At 45.2% G+C, this 23,417-nt stretch overlaps 2 protein-coding genes across 3 annotated transcripts in view; one reads left to right on the top strand and one right to left on the bottom strand.

The window, feature by feature from the left end:
• Positions 1–23,417, top strand: part of GON4L (gon-4 like) — a 421,863-nt gene that overhangs the window by 338,768 nt on the left and 59,678 nt on the right. For both annotated transcript variants that reach the window (XM_086947415.1, XM_086947414.1), the window contains exons 22-25: positions 2,951–4,900; positions 10,134–10,404; positions 22,179–22,360; positions 23,207–23,404. In XM_086947415.1, coding sequence (XP_086803541.1) covers positions 2,951–4,900; positions 10,134–10,404; positions 22,179–22,360; positions 23,207–23,404 — 2,601 coding nt within the window. The remainder of the gene's footprint in view (positions 1–2,950; positions 4,901–10,133; positions 10,405–22,178; positions 22,361–23,206; positions 23,405–23,417) is intronic.
• MSTO1 (misato mitochondrial distribution and morphology regulator 1) overlaps positions 7,346–23,417 on the bottom strand; it is a 255,728-nt gene continuing 239,656 nt past the window's right edge. The window contains exon 15 of the mRNA XM_086947418.1: positions 7,346–8,707. The gene's annotated coding sequence lies outside the window, so the exon portion shown is untranslated. The remainder of the gene's footprint in view (positions 8,708–23,417) is intronic.

Below are 23,417 nucleotides of genomic sequence, written 5' to 3'. Positions count from 1 at the left end.
CGGATGGTGCTGCGATGTTCGCAGATTCGCTGCTTTATCTTTCTGGTTGTCATTCCTATATACAATTTCTTGCAGGTGCTCTCAATTAGGTAAACCACGTTGCAGCTATTACAATTAGTGTGGGATTGTTGTCTCCACACCTTACCCGCCTCGATGTCAAGTGTTTTTGTGTTCCTTGTTAAATGGCACACGCTGCAGTTGCCACAGCGATAGTGTCCAGTTACTTCCGGTAGGCCCCAAGCTTTTGTGATTGAATTGCTTTCAGTTGTATTTTTGAATTTTGGCCTGGTATTTACCAATGTGTCTTTTAAACTGTGAGATTTTTTTTTAAAGAAAACAGGGGTTTCTCCCAATGAAGGTTGCCAGTATTCAGGATAGACCAATGTTTATTTACTCTCCTAGTCACTTGGTTGAAGATGGTATTAAAAGTAGTTACACATGTGAGTGGAATTGTGTTTTCAGAAGGCGGTTTGTTCTCCAGAAGGGCTTACCTCGGCTGGTTTCTGGCTCTCTTTTGACATTTGTTGACGATTTTTGTTGGATACCCTCGTGCCACCAGTTTTTCTGTTAGGTCAGAAGCTTGTTTCTTATATTCCGTCACCTTACTACAGGTCCGCCGTAGTCTTAAAAATTGCCCGTAGGGGAGATTTTCCCTGAGGGGGCGTGGGTGGAAGCTTTCAAACCTCAGCAAATTGTTTTTGGCGGTAGTTTTGTAGTGAGTCCTGGTATCCAGGTGGTCATTTTCTTTGGTGATGACAACGTCAAGGAACACTATCTTTTCATTGTCAAAACAGTTGGTGAATTTCAAATTCTGATCACAGGTGTTGATCCAGGTGATAAATTCAGTTAGCAGGTTGAGAGGTCCTTGCCAGATTGCAAGGATGTCGCCGATGTAACGTTTCCAAAATTTTATGTTGTCCAGGAACGGGTTCTGGTCGTTCAGGATGAACTTCTGTTCGAAATCATAAACATATAAACCTGCCACGCTTGGAGCAAAAACGCTTCCCATAGATGTACCCCCTGTTTGTAAATAGAGGGAGCCCTCGAATTCAAAATAGTTGCGTTTCAATGCCAGTTTTGCACACTCAAGTACAAAAGCTCTGGGTGTGTTGAATGTCCAATTCGTAATGTTTAGAGTACTTTCCAGGACTGATATTGTCATCTTGAGCTATACTTGTGTACAGGCTTTCTATGTCAAAACTAAGTAGGATAGTTTCATCCACAACAATGTCCTGTAGCAAATTAAGCAGTCTCTTAGTATCTTGTAAATGGGTTGGAGTGGATTGGACAATTGTTTTTAGAAAGAAGTCGCAAAATCTGGACAGGTGTTCCATCAGTGTGCCAATTCCGGAAACAATGGGACGTCCTGGTGGTGGTAACCTCCCTTTATGCATTTTGGGCAAAATATAGAAGTATGGGGTTTTGCCCTCTGTGTTACAGAGGTAATCAGCCTCCTGTTTTGATATTCTGCCTGACATTTCTGCGGTTTCAACTAGTTGTTTTATCTCTGATTTGAGTTCCAGCGTAGGGTCTGATTCCAGGCTCTGGTAATTCTTTGTATCATTCAGTAGTCGTAGACACTCCTCGTGGTATGCGCTTTTGTCCATTACCACAAGTCCACCGCCTTTATCGGCGGGTTTGATTATAATGGTGTCACAGGCACGAAGATCTGACAGTGCCGTATTCTCTGCTCGACTCATATTTTGGAATTGTGATGTGGCGTTCATCTTCACCACGTCGTTGTATATAGCCTGTTCAAAAGTGATGAGCTCCACTGGAATTGTGTGAGGAGGCGGGGTGAAGGTAGATTTTGTTCTTAATCGGCTCTCATTCTGAATTTCAGTTTCTAGGGGAGTTCCTTGTTTCTCAAAAAAAGCTTTCGGTCTTAATTTTCTAAAAAAGCCAGCCAATTTGCAGTGTAGTTGAAACTTGTCCAAACGTGCTGTTGGGACAAAACCCCAACCTTTGTTCAGGACATTCTCTTCTGTTCTTGATAGGGGTCTGGTAGAAAGGTTTGTCACTAAGTTCTCGCATTGCTTGTTCCCGCCATGCTCCTGCTCTGGCCGCTCACTGGGTCGTCTTCCTCCCAGTTTACCTGATTCATTGACCTTCCTCTTCCTTTTCCCCACCTGCCCCTGGCTAAAAAAGGAGGCCGAAATTGCTTTAGTTGAAAGTGAGGTGGTTGGAAGTGTGGTTGGAAAGGTGGTTGCCATCCGTACATAGGGAAATGATGCGGTTGATTATAAGGGCCTTGGAACACTGGTGGGTTGAATTGTGGCCAGTGATTCTGGGTTCTATATCCGCCTCTTTGTTTTTGTTTCATACTACCCGAGCTGGATCCATTGCTGCTGTTCTCTTTTGTAAAAACCTACCCATACTCTGACCCAGACTTCATACCACCAGCTAAACCGACATCAGATTCTGATCCTTCGAGCAATTCTTCAAACAGCAGCAATGGATCCAGCTCGGGTAGTATGAAACAAAAACAAAGAGGCGGATATATATATATTATGAAAATAAATTCTGGACAAAAGTCATACTTTCTATTTAGCGTATGATTATCTCCCCGTGTTCATTCTTTTAGAATAGGGACCACTGTTCTTTATAATATGATGCTACCCAAGGTCCCTACCGAATTACCTTTGGGTTCCCTTGTCCTTGTATAAAAGAAGCAGATGTGTAGCAACAAATATAATAGGACGCAAGAGGACGGAAAGGGTCGATATTGTTACTTCAAGCAGATTAATGGCTTACCCGCTTGGGACCCCTGGTTCTTATCTGTAGGAAATCTGCAGTCTGGTGTAAACTAAAGAGGAAAAGACAGATTTGAATTTGCCAGTTATCTGTTTTTAGTATCGGTATTAACGTACATCATATTTTATTTTGAATTCAGATAGTTATATAAGAGGAACATGCTTTTATTTCTTTGTGTCTTATCTTCCCAATTTAGGCGAGTTTGACAGGCATTCAGGAAGAAGTGAGGAGGTTGCAAAAAGTGGAGCTGTCTGATGTACAAGATACTGCTGACAAATTGACCATTAAGGGAACAAAGAAACAAGGCTCTGAGCTTGGATCTGATGGAAAGAAATATCCCCTTATAATACCCAAGGACCTTGAACTCACCTTAAAGCCATTAAGAGGTCGTTTTACTGTGGGATCCTGGAGGCAGAAGAGTTCCTTGTTGAAACCTATTCTCATGAAACCTAGCCCCTCTGCCCAGGCTATTTCAAGTGTAACTGCAATGCATAAGTCCTTGTCTCGGCCTGCTGAGCTTTTGGTCACCAATAGTCAAGGCGGCCAAATCGTTCAGACACCTTTGACAGCTTTGACTTCCAGTGCTAAGCCTTGCCAGCCAGCTCCCATCTTGCGGGTTCTTTTGCCTGTGGCACCTGCCCCCAGCCTTCCTAAAATGGCATTGCCAGCGTTGACCCCAAGGTACAGAAGGCCTTATAAGAGGCGACCACGCACTCGTAAAAAAGCATTGCCCAATACCACCTTCTTAATGAAGAATTTTCTGCATTCTGCTCCACTTGTCTTCACAGTCCCCGCCGGCGGGTTTGACGTGTTGAGCGCTGGCAGTGGCTGCAGCATGGTTCAGGCTGTTAATGCACCCATAGGACAAGGCACTCAAGGGATTCCAGTCACAATGCTGGTGGACCCAAAAAATGTAATGATGACTGAAAAAACGATAACCATGCCTATTCAAGTTTCAGAATTCCAGCAATTTGCAAGTGTGGTAGATGGTTTATTTGTAAAGAATGAACGTTCAGAATCTTCTCGGGATTCCAATCAAAAGACGGCAAATCTAGCGAGTGAGAGCCCAGTCTTCCAGAATTCAGAGCACAGCCAAAATGTCTCTATTTTGAAATCTCCAAATTCTACAAATATTGAGATCCTGAATCCCCCCTGTTGTGATCTCTCAAATCCTCCTACTGCGGACTTGCTGAACCACCCTGTCATGGATTGCTTGAGTCCCCCCAAAATCGACAGCTTGAATTCCCCCAATGCGAAAAAACTGACATCCCATACTAGGGAGAGCTTGAACTCTCCAAATGCAGACACACCTGATTCTCCTAAAAGGCATAATCCAAATTCTCTGAAAATAGACCTGCCCAATTCTCCTAATAGGGACAGGTTAAATTACTCAAATAGAGACATTCAAAATTCGCCTGATAAAGACATCCAAAATCCCTCTGAGACAACCAGCCTAAATGCCTCCAATACCAATAGCCACAGTCCCTCTAACCATGACAGGACAAATGCAGAAATGGGGCTTGCGTCTCATGTGCAGGGTTCTGTGAAAGTGAAGCAGGAATGCACCTGGGATGCCATTGAGGACTCAGTAGCGCCGGTAAAAGAAGAGTCCACCGAAACCATCAAGACTGAGATGGAAGGCTTCAGGGATTCCCTGGAGAGACAAAGTCCTGCCCTTCAGGTGGTGCTTACGAAAGACTTTTGTTGCAGTAAAAGTGACAAGCCATCTGTTTTGACTGCCGGGCAGGGACAGTGTGTTAAATCGCTGGTGCAGCATGCAAGCAAAGAGGGGGCAGAAGCAAACACTGAAAGTGCAACCACATCTGAACCAGTTGATGGGCAGGTTTCAAGCTCTAATAAAAAGCAGCCTGATCAATGCCCAGCACCAACAGAGGAGGGTCCTGAACAACTTGGTACCGTTACCTCTTCCAATGACATCAATGCTGCTCTTGGCAGACCTTCCAGAAAAACAGATGACTCGTCAACTGCAGATGACCAGTCAGCCAGCTTTCCAGACACAGGTAAAGATAAAGACAGACAAGAAGAGGAAGAGGAGGAAGACTTTGATGATCTCACACAAGATGAAGAAGATGAAGAAATGTCATCTGCTTCAGAGGAATCTGTGCTGTCTGTTCCGGAGCTTCAGGTAAGCACGAGACAAGCTTTTCTGAAGTTTGTAGTATACATTTCGTGTGTTCGTATTAACTAACACTCCTATTGAGTTCTGTTAGTGAGGCAGCCATACCAATTTACCAAATATTGCTGCATTTAGAAGGGAAGTGAAGTTAGCGCATGCAAAGATTATTAATGTTAATACTGTCGTTTTATACACATCTCCACTCCCTATTCCAACTTTGTAGTTTATTTCCGTTTGCACGTGGCTGTGAGACGGATTCTTAATTTGTTGCTTCTGTTTACACCTGCATGTGACATCAGCGTTCTCCCCTACAGTGTCAGTGCCTATGCCTAATGGACATCTGCCTGAAGTGTATATGTTTTCATAAATTGATGCGAAGTTTCCAAACACATCTTTTACCACTGCTGCACAGGTATTCCTTACACAGCTGCTGAAGCTGGGATTTACTAGATTTGATTAGTTCTGAGCAACCTGAACCAAAATGACCGCCCAGCATACTGTGCACATGAGGAACTTGGGGTTAGGTACATATCAGATAGTATTTTGGGTGAAGATTTGGATCAATGCAGAGGTGGGCCTGACAAAGCTAGGAGTGCAGGATTGTCTCTCCCTGGAGTACGCTGAAAATCCCATGGTTGAAATACGTTAGAGATTCCTTTGTTAACCTGGGGCGTGCAGATCTATTTGACAAGCCAAAGACAATAAGGTTAAAAGACATAGGTGATATTAAAGCGCTGTACCTAAAGTTTGCTATGGTGCAGTGCAAAACTGTTGAATTGGGGAAACACTCAGTGAGAGATCATATCTTAGTTAAAATATCACAGGGCATAGAACCGTATAACATTAATGACAAATGCCCATGATCGATTTTTGATAATCCGCTTTAGATTTAATTGCATCCATCATTTATTGGCAGTACTGGCACGTTTTATTATAAATTTAAAAGAGAGAGGGCCCTGCGGCTGCGACAATTGGTCTCCACTGGATACCCTTCATTTAGTTTTACTCTGCCCGTATTACGCCCTCCCCAGGAAATTGTATTTTGAAGGACCTCTTAAGGAAGGTTAGATTTAGGCAGGCTCGGGTAGCATTGTTGTTTTTAAAATTGTCAACCGATGTTTTTACTCTCTATTGTGTGGTAAACTTTTTAAGAGCCGCTTTAAAGCTACAAATAATAAGGGGGGATTGAGTATATCACTGAGTTTTATTTCCTGTTAACACACAGTAAGTTAAGGAATCATGCTAATGATATTTTACTTTAGCTTATTTTACTCAAACGTAGTCCTGTGAAACATTTTTTTAATGACTGTTATTTGTATGCTTTTATGGTTTGTGTATCAAATCGAATAAAGTTTTTTATAATAATGATGACTACATTTAGTTAGAAAAAACGCAGATCCTGTTCTATCAGAAAATACATTCAATACACTACAGTCGAATGCAAAAGGCCACAAAGTAAGCTTGCAGTTATGATTCTGTCAAGTTGTTCCTCCTGCAACAAGCTCTAACTTGGAAATTGTAGTATTGGAGTGTGGCTCCTGGCCTTATTCCCCATTTGCTGTGTAGTAATTGATAGTGTTTTAATGGTGAAGTCTTTTGTTATAAATAGTGGGCACAATGGTGCCCAACTATGAAATGCACCACCGATCTTCTTTCATCCCTTCTAGAAGGTAAAGTGGATCGCTCTTCATATATTGGTTCGTGCAGAAAACTCTGGGTTGACCCTCTTGCCGCTTCCCTCCAGCCAGAAACCGATGATGTCAAAACATGCTGACACTAACTGCATGTTGATGCTAAAGTGCAGGTTTTTAGAAATAGGCTTTATGGATTATTGTATGAGATTCAATTTGAGTGTTGCCATCTATGTGTGCATAGCCTGGCAGGCCGAAAGCTTAATAAAAATATAACCTTTGCAAACCAAGAGAACAAATGATGCATTAGTTGTACTTCCTTAATTAAAAAAAAGTTGCTGGCAAACTTCTGTGCCGGTTGTAAATCTAAGAGAAGGGTCAGAAGCACTAAAGTTCAATGTCTTACCATTGCTGGAGATTGGCAAGTTAACAGCAAAGGTTTTTAAGTGTTCACTATTGTACGTCGCAATGCATTATACACAGGGTTTCAAGGTTGGTCTGAAATGTTACCAAAACAAGCACCTCCAGTAGGTATAAGGTCCACGTCTGAGTGTTTCTAAATGATGTCGGTAGTAGTGATAGAGCGCGCAGGTCACCCGACTAACTTTATTACCAATTGGTGCACACTTGGGCCCATAAAAGATATTTTCATTATACTTTAATCAGATAACCTACACACTATTATCAGCAATTCAGTTTCACTTCTTTTCTATTTCCGTGTACCTGACTTACCAATCCTCGTCACAGGTACCTAAGATCACAATGGATCAAGAAGCTAGCTGTGGAATAGATAGACAACACAATGCAATATACCATTGACTAATAATGTTGGTACTCTTTATAATGACCACAGACTCAAGAAGTTTTCATCATCATCATATGCCATGAGCCAAAAATTTACACAGATCAAACTATCTATAACTAGAATTAGAAATATCGTATAGCTATGAATGAGAGTAAGAATCATTTAGAAACAGAAATAAACGGAAGGAAAAATAAGGAAGACGCTATTTAGATTAACAGACTTTCACAACTTTACTAAAGGTGGGTAAAGAAAGGGAACATACTAATCAAAGTAGACTTTCGAAATTCACTAACGGTTCAGAGGAAACAAAACTTACAATATGATTTATCCAGATGTGCTTAGTTTCTAAAGGGAGGGTAATATTTGGAACAAACTGTATAATGCAAATGATTCAGTATTTGACTAAAGGTAGGAAGAAAAGTGGACATGCTAATAAACAAAACTGCATAAAAATCTCATTTATGGGAAAACAGGGAAGAAAAGGAACGTAGGCAATTATGCTTTATTCGAGACGTTAGGAAGGAACTTTGGGAAAACGAACACCCACATATATTTATATTTACCTAGGATAGATTGAAGACTAACCCTGGCCACGGGTCAGTTTGGAAAGACGGGAAAGGACCCTCAAGGACTTAGGTTGCCAGTAGGCGAGCAGGTACAGCTTATGGACAGTCAGGACAGGATAACCCCAGGATTTGGATCAGGAACGGGTTCACCAAAGGGTACGACCAACATCTGCAGCTTTGGTTGCAACGCCTGCGCTACTCCCTCTCTGCAAGGAATCTGCCAGTAACCCCGATTGGGTTCTCGAATCTCCCAGCAAAGTGCTTCGCCAGCACTTAGGGTTCCCCAAAACCCCGAGTGGGTCTGTGGAAATTCGGACAGAGTGCTCCGCAGCTCTCTGTATCAGTCACCTATAGAGTACGTTGGGTCAGTGACAGGTCAGCTATTCGGACAAGTCAGACAATTTCTCTAGCTAAACCTAGGCTAGTTATACTGTTTTTCTGGTCAGTGTACCACCGCCCACTGTTGCAAGTGAAAGGATCCCCAAGTTCTGATTGGACAAAGGAGGAGGTTATGTTATCACACCACCTAAATTTTAGACTTTCTCAGGCTTAATATTCAATTTTCGTACCCACCCCTTAAATTCTAACTTCCCATGGCATATGTTTTACAGAGAACAATAGGGTACACAGCAGTGTATTACAAATGTAACAAATTCAGGTACAAGCCAGCTTCGTCTTGCTGGGTAACAGGTCGATTCCCAGGAGCATCTTGGCTTCGGCTGCCAGCTGGCTGAGTTCCACTGCTGCATGGCTTTCTTTTCCCTCATCACATGACAAGTACCATACGGGCTCTTCAAGATGGAGTAGCAAGCACCTGCCAGGCCCAAAGAATATGATACATGAAAAGCAAGCAAAAACAATTTAGAAACACAGAAAAAATGAATACACTGTATAACATGATTGGCTATACTACACCCCTTACTTTATAATAACTATAGCATTAGGGTAAGTGCAGAACAAACAGCTTTGCAAAAACGGCAATGCAAGCTCGGAGCATATGAGAAAACAAAGCGGCCATTTTAGCTGTATTGTTCATGAGCAACAAATTCCCACCAGAACTGCGAGTGCATCACATCACATGGGTATGACCGACGCATGCGCAGACTAAATTCCCGCAAAGCAGCAACCACTTTAAAGGCAAGCATATTACGTTTTAGAAAACACATAAGCAAGCTTCGCTGGGACCCCCCGTGTAGTGTAAAATGTGCAATATTAGTAAGACAAACAGGTTGATTTAGTCTATTAAGGTTATTTGAGGTTCTTGATACAAGCAAGTCGCTTAACGTGTGAATACTTGCTCCATCAGTAGCAGTACACTTTAAAAGAAGCACAATAAATGTTTACCTTTATATTAACTATTGACTAGTCCATAGAACCACTTTATCAAATTACTAACATGCACCAAATAAAATGATCCTGCATTTGCACTACTGAGCGATCCCGAGATTAAGAAATCTTCACGCAGGTAACCTCCCTGCAAAGTAAAGCATGCATTCTTTGAAAAATGCTGAGCCGTTGAGAAAGAGGACTCTGCATACTTGCACGTTGAAGATGGTACAGAGTACATGGCGTTTGCCATCGGAGGTCTTTAGATGGACAAATCCAAAACCTACATCAGTTTATTTTTCCCTTAAAAACATTCCAGGTAATATTCTTGACCGGATTACTGGTTTTCAGGATTATGCACAACATGTGAATTTGTACCATTTGCAGTGAGGCTTTTCTCTATTTAATAATGTAAATAACAAGGACCCCCTGTTCAGAAAATTAATTCAAAATACAGGGAAATAAACTGTGTAAACAAATTGGCAAATTATCGACATATAACAAGGGAGAAATCGTAAGGAAGACACCAAACTAGGCAAATAAAAAATACTAATTGTTTGCCACTAATAAATACTATGTTATATGTATTTTTAATGGAATATATTGTGCTTTGAGTCATTTTGTTGTTTATATAACAGGTTCACTTTGTGTATTTTTATCAATTGTTTTTAACCATGAATATTCGTTCATATATTAAATGAAACTTAATTTTTTATTTACCTAGTTTGGTGTCTTCCTTACGATTTCTCCCTTGTTATATGTTGATAATTTGCCAATTTGTTTACACTGTTTTCTCTATTTAATGCCACTTGATATTGATTTTTCCATAGCTGCTGCTCCTCGCAATGGTGTCTCTTGAGTTATGAGGTACATGGTGCACTTGGAAGTAATTTTTGATGATTTTTCGCATTAAGGAGACTATGGAGAAGCTGACTTGGCTGGCATCAGAGAGCCACCTGAGCCAGGAGGGCGAGTCGGAGGAAGAAAATTCTCAGGAGGAGAATTCTGAACCTGAGGAGGAGGATGAGGAGGATGCAGAAGGAGAGGGCGAGGGGACTTGTGACAACTTGCGCAAAGATGAAGAAATGGTGGGCGAAGTGGTTGAAGACACTGTGGAGACAGCCCCATCACCTTTTCCCACTCTTAAGTCTCCTCCAAAAATACAGACTTGCAAGGCGCAGCAGGGTAAGTTTCCCAGATGGTGCTGGATGTGACATAATGTTTCTGATGAATATTTCTAACCGCAGATTCCTCACCTTTAGAATGAATACCCTGGCTCCAGACAGGATCCGGAAGCTTTGCACAGCAGTACTCCAGCGCTCCTGTAGATGTCACAGTCTTGCTCCCCATGGGCTTTGTTCCACCCCAGGAGCAATGAGTTGGCGCCAATATAGGCACCACCCATGTGCGCTGACATCAGTTCCTTCTTTCCATGCCTTCAGCAGCGGATCCCGAGCTCGGCTCTTCCCTACTTCATCGGTTTGACAAACTTTTTGACAAAATATTTTCAAAAAACATGAAACTACTGTTCAAGGGAACTATGTCCACAGCAAAGGGTCCTGATTTAAATCATGCAGGGACTATCGCAAACAGATGCCTGTGGCAGATCCCCTCGAGGTACGGCTTTGATGTTTGGGATTAGGACACGACCCCAACTTGTGTGAATAATGCACCCTTATGAGCCCTGAAGGTTATCCGGGAACGTGCAGCAGAGCTGTATGGTGCCGAATGTAGGGAGCTGGCTTTTTATATAGTGGACCACGACATGGTACACTGTGTAAAGAGTCCAGGCAACCCTTATTGGTTTACAGAGGCAAAAATGATAATACTAAATGCTATCTTTTGTGGTAGAGTGTGCGAGCAGTTTAGACGTATCGGAGGGTAGTGCTAAGCATTTGTTGCACTCACAGAGGCAATAAATGACACATGCGTGCAAGATTAAATCTAAGACCAATTTAGAAAAATAAGTTGTGTTTTTTTTATAAGTTTTGATGCCAAGAACTTCGTTATCAGGTAACTACTTTTCAAATATTGAATTTCACAGGTAAGTAAACAGTTCACTTGAATGCGTCTTTACGCAGCATTGCTTCCCTAAGGGAGAAAAGGCATCTGTTGCATACAGTTATTTACGGTTGGTTTCTGGGGCCCTCCTTCTGGACTTAGGATCATAGGGGGCCAAAGTACCACCAGCAGTTACTCGTTACCTGCCCCGGGTTGTTGAGGTGCAGAAGTGCTGCTCGGGTTGGAAACTTTGCATGCTATGTCGATGAAAACAAGGGTGTCCACCTCGAAACAGGTTGCAGAGGGGGTCTTGGGGATAAGTCCAGGAGCTCCCAACCGGGTTTCGGGTCAGAAGGGTCCTGGGAACAAGGAGCCACAGTCAGTTCATCAATATCCGGGCTAGGGCACCTGGAGGCAGAGTGAAAAGGGCAGCTGGGCTCTGTGCGTCCTGGGGCCTAATGGTTGTCTGTCTGGCCTCTTGAGTATGCCAAAATCAGGACAGCTGGGCCACTCTGGGAGTGGGTCTCTGCTTCTCGGTGTTGTTGGAGTATGGCTTGGTCTCTCACAGGCTTTGTATGCTGCAATGGGTCTGGTATTCTGTGTATTGGTCCTATGCGGCTCTGGTCGGTCCTGGTGTCCTTTCACTCAGTGGAGGGGGAGACAGACTGACCTCTAGGGGCACAGGTACCTCTTCCTGGGGGCTGCTGTGTTGGGCTGGCAAGGGAGCAGCAATGCAGTGAACCAGACTCCAGCAGTGGCACTTCCGCTAAAGCGGAGGAGCGTTGCCCCACAGGAAAAATTTAATTATAATAACCCCATGTTATTATAATTTAAATTTTCCATACTGGCTCTATTTAGGGATGAGTGGGAGCTGCCCACTGAGGAGGGGGGGGGAGTGGTGGGCGTTTTCTAAGTGCGCATGATGGTTTGGCCAGCTGTCTTGGGCCGGACAAACAGTCATGCGCACTTAGCATTGTTCCACCTGGCTGTATTGCTGGGTGTTGAACATGCGCAGCCTCCCACTTTCTGTCTGTGGGCCGAATCAGGTCGCTCGGACAAATCACGATGCAGCTTTAATCCTGGTGACCGCAGCTTCTTGATTGGCTTAGGAGAGTCTGGGAGACTGTGTGCTTCCTGTTTCATGCGTCGACCGAAGTGGATGGAGGGGAGGTGGTGGCCAGCAGGTAAGTGGATTTTTATTTTTTTCCTTTTATTTTTTTCTTTAAATCCCTCCCCCCTCACCCCCACTGCCCCCAGCAGCTGCTACTGCCAGTTCTGCTATTTTAGTGCCTGTGGACTGCGGGGGAGTAGCTCCTCTACTCCAAGGACGATTGCTGGAAATTTGAGAAGGGCTAGCAGTCTACTGGGGTTCTTGGAAGTTGCTCAGCTGGAGGACAAGCCACTAGGTCAAGATTGTCGAGACTGGTGCAGGCAGGGTTTGGTGCCAAAAAGTCCACAACAGTCATCAGTACTTGTTGTCTTGCGGCTCTTCTTTCCCCTCTTCTTTTGGATCTGTCAAAATCCGAGGTACTGGCATCAGGATTCCCTCCTAAATACTCAAATTAGGGGTATTAAGGGGAGTGACAGGTTAGTAGCCCATGGGTTAATTACATTTACGGTGTCTACACTCTCTATATAACCACTTCCTGTGGTAAGGGCATAACCCTGATCCAGTGAGCCTAATTCCACCACAACCAAGATGGCAGGATTCTACATTTCGTGCTCACATCAGGTAGCCTTCCTTTGGGGTGGAACTAGCCTGGTGGGGAACACGCCTCCTGACTAGCTAATTTTCCCACCAGTCCTGGTGCTAGATGGGCAGGGGATGGCATTTTCCCTGTTTGGGGAAGCCTTGGGTCGCATATCAAAGGCAGCAGGGTCCTTTGAAGCTGCTTGCCTTGATGTGCTGACTATTTAACCATCATGCTTGGAGGAGGTGACAAAACCTCCGGACAGAGAAGGCAATGTTTCTGCTTTCGGAGAGAGCAGACTCTCACCTACAGGGGTTCAGATACCTGTATTTGGTGGCAGCCTGGTCTACACCAGACAACCAGTACACTGGTAGTCAGTAGGTTTTAAGGGGACATCTCTAAGGTGCTTTCTGGGTTCTTGTGTTAATAAACCCATCACTGGCATCAGTGTGGGCTTATTAACACAAGATGTTTGATATCAAACACCTCTATTTTCAGTGAAGCTGTCATGTAGCTGGGGAACTTGGAATTACCAGTGTACTTAAAATAGCTTCCTTGTTTACTTGCAATTTCTAAGAATCGACTTTGACATCACAGGGTCACATCTGCTTATGCAGATATGTTCCCACATGTAGTATAGTGCACCCAGCTTTAATGCTGTAAGGCCTGCTGTAGGGGTGACTTAACTATACTGCATACAGGGTCTGCAGGCATGGCACACATGTTGGTGTGCTATGTTGTCTCATCACTTTTCTCTGCACCATGTCCTGCAGCCTGCAATGGCAGTTTGCATGAGTGTGCTGAGGGGTCCCTTAGGGTGGCATACTACAGTCTGCAGTCCTTAGGGACCCTCTTTATTACCCTATGCCCTAGAAACCTGGGATACCATTCACTAGGGACTGACAGGGGGCGCTAAAGGTATTGCTAATTGGAGCAACAAGTGTATAGTTTTAGGGCAAGAGATCTGTCACTGGGAACCTGAATAGCAGGAACCCAGTGCATTTCTTTCAAAATTGCATCAAATACCAGGCAAAAAGTAGCAGGGACCATGTCAAAAAGGGGCACTTTCCTACACCGAACACCCAAAGTATTCCTGCAATTCCAGCTCCTATTCGAAGCCAAGAGCATGGACTTGTTGATGTTTCTGCTTCTGCTCTTGAGGACGTTCCTGGGACAGGTCCTCAAAGTATTCAAGCAGTAGTCATAGAGGAAGCAAGCAAAGGCCAAGAGGGACACATTCCCAACATGCCACTACCCCCAGAAAAGTTGTAAGGACTTAAACGTGCCACTCTATCTTTCTCCTGATCCACCGAGAAGCTGATTCCGCAATTGAGTCTGGTGTACCGCAAATTTCCTAAATCATTGGCTGTATTGTAACTGATTGAGGGCTTCTGGAATGATATGCTGCGCATATTGCTAATCTTTCGGTTCCTTCTGATGCATTTGCAGGGAAAAGGCAGTGGCCTCTAGCTGGGTTACTGCTGGCGGATCTATCCTCAGTGCCATGTTTGCCCCTAGGACCTGATTCAGATTCCCTCACAATGCCAAAAATCTGACCCAGTCTCTTTGACATCGACACTGGTACTGGTGCCTCATACAGATTTTGGTGTCCGACTTCATGCCATACTCATCTGGGTTGTGACTGAGGTCATGTCTGGAATCTTTACTGACATGCCCAATCTCCATTCATTCGGAATCGGCCAAAACACTGCCCCTGCCATGGAGTTGGCGTCAGGTGTTCCACCAATTTTTTGTTCAGAGTCTGCTGCTTTTTTTAGATAATGCTGCTGATGCCGATATGATACCCGCTCACTATGATGACAACAATTTCTGTATGGACTTGGATAAGGCCAGTGGGCTTTATACATCCCCTGATACTTGGTTGATTTCTCCACTTTGGATCGATGGCAGAAAGTGGTTCCTTGACTATGGTTATTTGACGTGCAGCAGAGGTCTTCGTCCTATATCTGTTATGTGTAGGTCAAAATTAACGTCCTTACGGGGGTGCTGCAACTTGAGCAGGCTTCCTGGGAGCTCCTATTGGCCCTTAATGAATCCCTGACTGATACATTGATGGGCTCTTGGGCTGAACCTTGTTCATGCTCATTAGTTAACAGGCAGGCTGCTGAATGTGAAAGGCTGACTCCAGGCAATCCTAATTTCCTGACTTAGCATTTCACTCCAAAGAGTCTGGTGGCTCAAGCCTCTATCGGCAAAGTGAACCCTAACTCTTTTTTTTCTATGATTCCCCCAAGCGAATTACAGGATTAAGGCATTTGTAAAGCAAAAATTCTCATCAACCAGTCTATCCTTGAGGTCAGACAATGTCCATTGTCTGCTTGGCCAATCTACGCATGCCCTTTGAAACATGGTCAGCTGGATCTTGTGGCAGCCTCTGAGGACCTTTGGGCGTTAGTGGTGCAAACCATTCAAGATAGCTAAGATGCAGCTAAATAAGTAATTCGGTCTGCCTTGGGCACCGCCAATTGCTTAGGCCAAGCAGGCGGAACGAGCGTGGTCTTCTGTCCCATGCTTGGATGAGTTCCACTGCTCTTTCTGGGGTTGTCTTGGCTGCGTGGCAATGCCAATACCTTTGGCTATATGTTCGCGCTCAATAAATTGCTATAAAATAACAATGCCATTTGATGAGCCTTGGCTATTTGGTGAGAAAGTGCATCCTGCCCTGGAAAATTTTAAGGAAAGCCGAGCCACTGCACATTCCTTAGACTTTTCGGCTTCTACCAGGCAGTTCTACTGAGCGTTGGCATACAGACCGTGCCAGCAACGTTTTCGCCCCCTGCCACCACAGCAAACATCTGAGCCTTTCAGAGCAGGGGACGGGTATTAGGCGGTCCACGTTTAGGTCCTCAAGAAATCCAAACCTCTCTGCCCCCCTAGCCCTAGGCAGCTGCCTTCAAGCTGCTTCAGTGGCTCACAGCCACCCAGTAGCAAGCTGGATCCAACAACACCTCCTGAATGGCAACAGATTACGTCAGACAGATCGTTCCTCGAAATTGTGCAACAAGGCATACACCATTCTATTCCTTTTCAGAGTAATGTATCTTACTGCAGGCAGTGAAGGAACTCTTGTCCTAAGGGGCTACAGGGAAGGTAGCGGCTTCTGAAATACGGGCAGATGTTATTCCCCTTATTTCCTGGTGCTAAAGGAGGACGGAGGACTTTGTCCTATTTTAGATCTTTGCCCTATGAATGCCTTCCTGCGGAAGGACACATTCAAGATGCTCACATTGGCCCATGTTCTGTCTGCTCTGGATCTGGGTCACTGAATGGCATCCCTGGACCTGTAGGATAGTATTTTCATTTCAGAGTTAGATGGAGCAATTTCCAATTTGGTGTGCTCTCCTTGTACCTTACCAGCGCACCTCGCGTGTTCATGATAGTGAAGGCGTTGGTCACAGCATATCTTCAGAGGTTGGGGATTGGGGTTTTCCCTACCATGGTGACTGGCTGTTGAAGACAGACTTGTCACAGTCAATCATAGACCGCATCCAGATGACTGTGACCCATCTTACATCTCTGGAGTCCATGATGTGAGAAAGTGGCTCTATATATACTGGACCAGAATAAGGTACAGTGTGTAAAGTGTCCACAAACCCCAGAGGTATAACAGAAGTTAAAGCCAGGTGTGACCTTACTCTCTAAAGTGGTAGCTTGGTCGAGCAGTAAGGCAGTACCAGAGGACAGTGTAAAACATTTGTTGTACACAGTCAGCAAAAGGTTTCACACACTCAAAGACTGAACTCCAGGCCAATTGTTTTTATATCAAAAGATATAGTTGTTTTATTTCTAGAAACATGTATCCAAAAATATACTGTTCTCAATATGATAGGTCTCAGATGAGTCCTTTGCAGGAAGGCAATAAACTTTGTAAACACAATAGGTACAGGGGTTGCAGTAGGCAACACAATTCTACACACAATTTAGCATTGAGCTCAATGGATTTCCTAATATAAACCAAGTTGATTACTTTGTAGATTACTTTGGTAATTCCAGGACTGGCTCCTAGGTTCAGTCCTGGCGTCTAAGCTGAAAACAGTTTAGCAAAAACGTTTTAGGTATTGTAGTGATTTTTCAGGAATAAAAAGCTATTTTAAAAGTTTACACTTAAAAACTTCAACAGGAATCTGTCAATGTTATCCAATGAGGAAAAATTCAGGTTGCAGGTAAAGTACGATCTCGTTACTTTTGTAATCCAGTACTGGTCTCCTGGGGCCAGCACTGGGGTCTCAACTCAAAACAGGTAAGTAATTACGTTTCAGTATTTCGTATGATTTTTAAAGAATATTTCTAGTTTTCAAAAGTAGACACTTGGAAGAAATTTCATAGAAAAGCAGACAATGGACTCCTATGGAGAAAATACAAGTTACTAGTAAACCCGGTAAGGATTACTTTTGCCGTTCAGTACTGGCTTCTCCCCTGATCACAAGTGAGTACTTCGGAATTCGGGTGATTTTTTATGAATATTTGTAGTTTCCAAAACTTCACACTTTGAAGATTTTTCGAGTCAAACCAGTCAATGTTATCTAATGGCAGGAAAGTGAGTTATCAGTTTCCAGGTGAGTACTTGGCTGGTGAAGTTAGGGTTCTGGGCATAGACTCAAGGGTCCCCCATGGTCAGGTAAGTACAGTTGGTTCACCCCCAGCAGCACAGGGGCGGCCGGTTGCAGAGGTAGTTAGACCCAAGGTTATCCAATGAGGGAAAGGGGGTCTCCGGTTGGTGGCTGCTGGCTAACAGGCCACGCGGCTGTGGGAGCTGGGCTCCTGGTCACTTGCTCAGGACAAATGGGGAAGTAGGATAGGGTACAGATTGCACTGCCAGGGGCACTCGGGCGGCTAGGTGCAGGGTGCTTTTGAGCCGTTGGGCGCGCAATGTTATTCAATGAGGAACTTGAAAAGGGAACAAAGGCTGCAGGCTCGGGGGACGAAGGATCTTCTGGAGCGACCAACACTTCGAGGGGTAAGTTGGGGTCTTGTAGGATAGGTAGGCACCCAGGAGTTGGGCACAGGGGGCTGTGGGGCGCCGGGTGCAGGGGTGTCTTTTGAGGTTGGGAAATCTTACCCCCTGCTGGTCGCGGTTGGAGGGGTCCTCTGTCCTGAGGCTGCAGGTGTCGTCGGGGTCGTCGAGGAGGGCCTGTGGGCACTGGGGATGTCCGTATGGTCCTGGATCACTCGGGCACGGGCCGGGGCTCGGCGAGTGCAGAGTGGGTTGGTCCGGAGCTTCCTGGCAACAACACCAGGGGTGTTGTTGCAGCAGAGCCTCTGCTGATGGGAGTCCCATGCTTTAAGAGGGTTAAGGCAGGCAGGTCCTCTGGGTGTCCTATGGTTGCTGTCCGCAGGAGTCGCCGGGATTAGGCAGGAGCAGGTTCCAGGATCGACAGGCCGGTAGGGCTGGGGCCAAGTCAGTTGTTAGCAGCTGCATGGTGGGTCTTCTTCCTCTTGATCTTCTTTCTTCTTTTCTGGATCTCAGTAAGGAAGGTTCAGGGAGCCCCTAAATAATGTATTTAGGGGCGTTACAGGTAGGCCAAGGACAGGGACCTGTCCTGGGGTGGGTACACCCCCTAGCGTGCTCCTCTCCTGTGGGAGGGGGGCAGGAGCCTAACTGTGATTGGGCAGGGCTCCCCATCTTCAAGATGGCCGGAGCCCAGGGTCGTGCTTCACCTCGCCTCACCCACCTGAGGGATGGGGTTGGCATAGGCTGGCATACCCCCCTTCCTGACGTAGTTTTTCCTGCCAGAGAGGGGGTCAGAACTGGTGGGGGCCAGATGCTGGGGGCAGCAAATGGTCTGGAGAAGCTCACAGAGGCGCCTCTGAAGCTTCCCCCTCCCCATCCTGGGGAGGAGACCTAGCACCTCGCCCAGGATGTGCATTGTTGCAGGCCCAGGAGAGCGGGAGCTCTCCACCCAGGGTCCAGCAACATGTCTGATGTGTGGCAGCCTCTGCAGCCACTCAGCCCAGATGTGGATTGTAGGTTAGGTTTTCAGGGAGCATCTCTAAGATGCCCTCTAATGCATTTTACATTAAATCCCACACTGGCATCAGTGCGGGCTTAATGTGCTGAGAGGTTTGGTACCAAACTTGTCATTCTTCAGTGTAGCCATTATGGTGCTGTGAAGTTCGTAGTGACAACCTCTCAGCACCATATACTCTTAATGGCATCACGGCACTTACAGTGCTCAGGAATAGCCCTGGGTACTGTAGGGGCACAGGGCTCATGCACTTGTGCCCACACCTCTGGCATAGGCACCCAGCTAGAGGGGTGACTGAAGTATGCCAGGGCAGTGGGTACTGTGGGCATGGCACACAGGGGTGTGTGCCATGTCGACTCTGTTTAGTTCTGTTACTTAGACACTCAGCCTGCAAAGGCAGTGTGTGGGTGTCAGAGTACGGGGCCCCTGAGGGTGGCACAATAAGTGCTGCAGCCCTCAGGGATCTTCTCTGGTCACCATGCCCTGGGTGCCTAGGGTACCATTTACTAGGGGCTGATAGGTGGTCAGAGATGCCAATTGGGTTTTAGTTTCAACACAGTTTTAGGGAAGGAACACAGGCCTGGGTACCTGATTGGCAGGAACCCAGGGCACACTCAGTCAAAGCACATCGGCAGTTCAGAAAAAAAGTGGGGGCATACCAAGGCAAGAAAGATTGCACTTTCTCACACATGAACAATGTGCCAAAGTCCCAACTTACTCCTTCACAGAGGCTTCCATTTATCGGAGCCATCCTGGACTCTAGGACATTCAGGCTACAATCCTGATGCTTTGATCTCAGTGGTAGTTGCTCCTTAGGCTTCCTGGGTTATTAGTCTCCTGCATCCTCCTCGTCAACTCTACCAGGCACGTGCGGGCTCTCAAGTGGGATCAGCACCAAGGGAACTTATCGTATTCCATCCAGTGTTTGGAGGAGACTAAAAATTACCAGAAATTGTGGCTACTAGACTGCATCTTAAGCATGAACCTTCCGTTCAGGCTACAGCATCCAGAGGATCTTCTGTCTCAGCCGCAGGGCAAGATTCTGCACCCAGGCCTGCGCAATCTACACCACCATGCTTGGTGATTGAGCATTGGTATTTGATTACGTTTGACAAAACTACTAAGGATGTTATTATTGCAGTGCAACGCCCCTCTAGAAAATCTGTTTATGCATGGTGCTGGAACCGATTTGTGGCCTGGTGTTGAACCCCCAACACAGCCCTGTTGCTGACTAAACTTTCTGACATTTTGTTGTTTGTTTTGTCTTTGGCCCAGCAAGGCCTTGCAGTAGGTACCTCGTAAGGTTGTTTGTCATCCCTTTCACGTTTTCTGGACAAGCTGTCCTTGTTTAAATCTCTTGTGATAAGATTTTTAAAAGGTTTGTTGCATATGTTTCCCCCCCAAACCCTTTATGATGCCACAGTAGGAACTCAATGACTTTCCTCATGTGCTATCCATTTGCTATCCATTTGACCTGATGCACAACTGCTCGGTGCGTCTACTCACTGTGAAATCTGTTTTCATTGCTGAGGTGACTTCAGCCTGCCATGTGAGTGGGTTTCAGCCCCTCTTGATGCAATCTCCTTACACCTTCTTTCTTCCAGAGAAACTGGTACGGAGGACCAGAGCAACCTTTTTGCCAAAAGTAATGACTCAGTTTGGGCGGGCCTTCGCCCTCCCTACATTCTTTGCTCTGCCTCCCCCTTGAAAGAAGAGAATTGACTCTTAGTTGGACCCTAAAAGAGCTTGAAACTTGTACATCTATCTCTTAAAAGATTGAGTGGACATCTAGCTCTTTGTAGGGTTCTCTGTGGCAAAGAATGACAAGATGGTGCAGAAAAGGACTTTGTCCATGCCTTGGCCAAGAAGCAGCCCCCAGAAGGATTGAGGACTTATTTCACTAGTACCAAGGCTGCTACCACTTCATTGTTAAGGGGAGTGCCCCTTCTGGAAATGTGTCAGACTGTGTCTGGACGTCAGTGTACATGTTTGCAAAGCACTATTGCCTTGAAAGCCAGGTCCGATGGGAAAGGCATTTCAACCGTTCGATTGTGGAGGACCTTTTGGTCTGAGCCCATTCCACAAACCTTCCACTTAGGAAGGTACTGATTTGGTATCTATTCTAAAGGTGAGGAATCGCAATTAGAAATATCCATCAGAATAAGAAGCTACTTACCATCGGTAATGCTCCTTTAGTGGGTACTCTGTCTAATCACAGATTTTTCACAGCCCTCCCACCTCTCTTTCTGTGCAGTGGTCGTCTTTCCTATCTTAAAATGGTCCCAGTCTAGAGCTCCCTACACTGGCACCTTTGTTTAGGTTTTGGCCTCTTCTTCTGCTGACGTCCGACAAGAAGAAACTGACATCAGTGTATAGGGGTAGTGGTGTCTATTCGTCACATCCAGAGTGAAACAAAGTCATCATGGAGCTACACTGCGCCACTTACCGACATGAAGGAGCACTTCTGTGAAAAAGACTCTGATCTAGTCTGGTGCCAGTGGATTATTCTAAAGGTGATGAATCTGCAATTAGATAGAGTATCCACCAGAAAGAACAATACTAATGGTAAGTAACTTGTTCTTCACTTACCTCATGCTTGTCCTAACCCTCCCCATCTTCCTCTTAGTCTATCACTGCCCCCCCCTTCTTCTATACTCATTCCACCCACCTCCAACAAGAGCCAGATTTTTCAGTTCCCATTTAACAATTGCCCTTTCTTTTACCACAGTCTCTCTCTTTATACCCGTTAAATCTTTTTCCAGTCTGGTCATAATCATCCCATTTCTCTCTTGTTCCTACAAAGATCCTGACTTTCTAAATTCTCCTTACTCATCTGCAGCTGAAACCCATTCTTCTTGACTCTATTTCTTTCATCTTTTAAACTTGTCAGTTTTCATCGTATGTCATCTGCCGCTGACCTTCTTGCTACTTTCTTGCTAAACAAGCTGGCCCAGCTGATGCTGGGCAGTTGGATCCAGCCGTGTTGCTTCCTACATTAGCTTCCATGGTTCCTGCAGCCGATCTCCCACATGGCTCAAATGTTACTTCTTTCATCACAGCCTTCCCCCACCATTACTCCAGTCCCACCAAAAATGCAATTTTCCCCACAGTATTGTATCTTCAGTACTTCACATCTTATCTTTCCAATTATAATGGTTTCTGAAACACACCTTCCCCGACAGTCCAGCTCCCTTATTTGTCTGGTTACGTTTTTTCTCCCCACTTGCGATCTTAATTTGGCCTTTTTGTAAGTCTGCCAATATTGTGTTTTTTTATCCAGCTGAACGTGGCAAAGGTGCTAGTAAAGCAAGGAACACTCTTCGCACCCGAAGCCAACGAGGCCGAGCACGTATGAGCAAGGACACTGCCAAGCTGCTGCTGCTTTGTGATGAGAACATTCTGCAGAGAGATCCCCTGCGAGAGCAGAAAGATATGGCATTTGCTCAGGCTTACCTCTCTAGGGTAAGAAATAGTGACAAGTCTGTAGGAGCAAGCCTATTGTCTTTGTTGGTTTACGTATTCTTGACTCATGTTAGGAAGATTGAAGAGAGCATTAGTAAATGAAATGATTTACTGCACTTATTAAAAGATTTGTTCTCTCATCCAGGCTGTATCTTGGGGACTCCGTATGGCCAATTTATACAATGTTGGACTCTTTTACTCCTGGTGGGCAGCTCTGGACACCAGAAGCATGTTCTTCATTCCTCTTTGTCCCCAAGGGGTATTTTTTGTGGGGAGCATGCTCCCTGCACCAGACCTGTCCTCTGCCTAGCTCCTGGTTATCTCTTGCTTGTAGTGGCATCGTACGAAGCCCCTCCGTATCCAACCAGCAGAACACCCCTGCACTACTCTCCAGGCCACATGGCTTTTTCTTGCAGGTCATCTGTGTGTCAGCAGGGTCATGGCTAACCTTCCTGTAAAAAACAACCCACAGAAGTCTATGGGGTAGAGCTCCAAAAAATAAAAAGAGCAGCCGGGTCATAAAAGACTGCACAACCTGGACTAGTCGCAAAGTATAATGATACTGCCCACCTCAAATTATCAGCTACCCCTTGATCATAAACATAAATGCATATACTGATTGGATGAGAGGCAATTTAATTGTGCATGCTCCTTGACCTCTCTGTCTTGAGAGATTGAGCTGCTGATTGAGAGCCACCTCTTGTACCCTATCTTCATATGCTGCTCAGTCAATGCATTGTGGTCCCCGAGACACTTGCACCTCAAAAGATTGACAGGCCTGTTTAACAGTCTAGATGCAAATATTTTTTCCACCTTTGACTTGACCTATCCTGTTGTTGTCTGTAGGTTCGAGAGGCCTTACAGCATGTGCCAGGAAAATATGAAGCCTTTCTGCGCATTATCTATGAGTTTGAGACCAGCAAAAAGGAGGCGACAGCCGTGGAGCTATATTCCAGCCTTCAAGATCTGCTCATCGATTACCCCCAGCTGCTCAAGGACTTTGCTGCCTTCTTGCTGCCAGAACAAGCACTTGAATGTGGACTGGTAGGTGTGTGTG

The sequence above is a fragment of the Lissotriton vulgaris genome, chromosome 12 (genome assembly GCF_964263255.1).
Source record: "Lissotriton vulgaris chromosome 12, aLisVul1.2, whole genome shotgun sequence".
NCBI classification, from domain to species: domain Eukaryota; kingdom Metazoa; phylum Chordata; class Amphibia; order Caudata; family Salamandridae; genus Lissotriton; species Lissotriton vulgaris.
The sequence above is the reverse complement of the archived record's forward strand: the minus strand, read 5'-3'. Positions and strand labels throughout refer to the sequence as shown.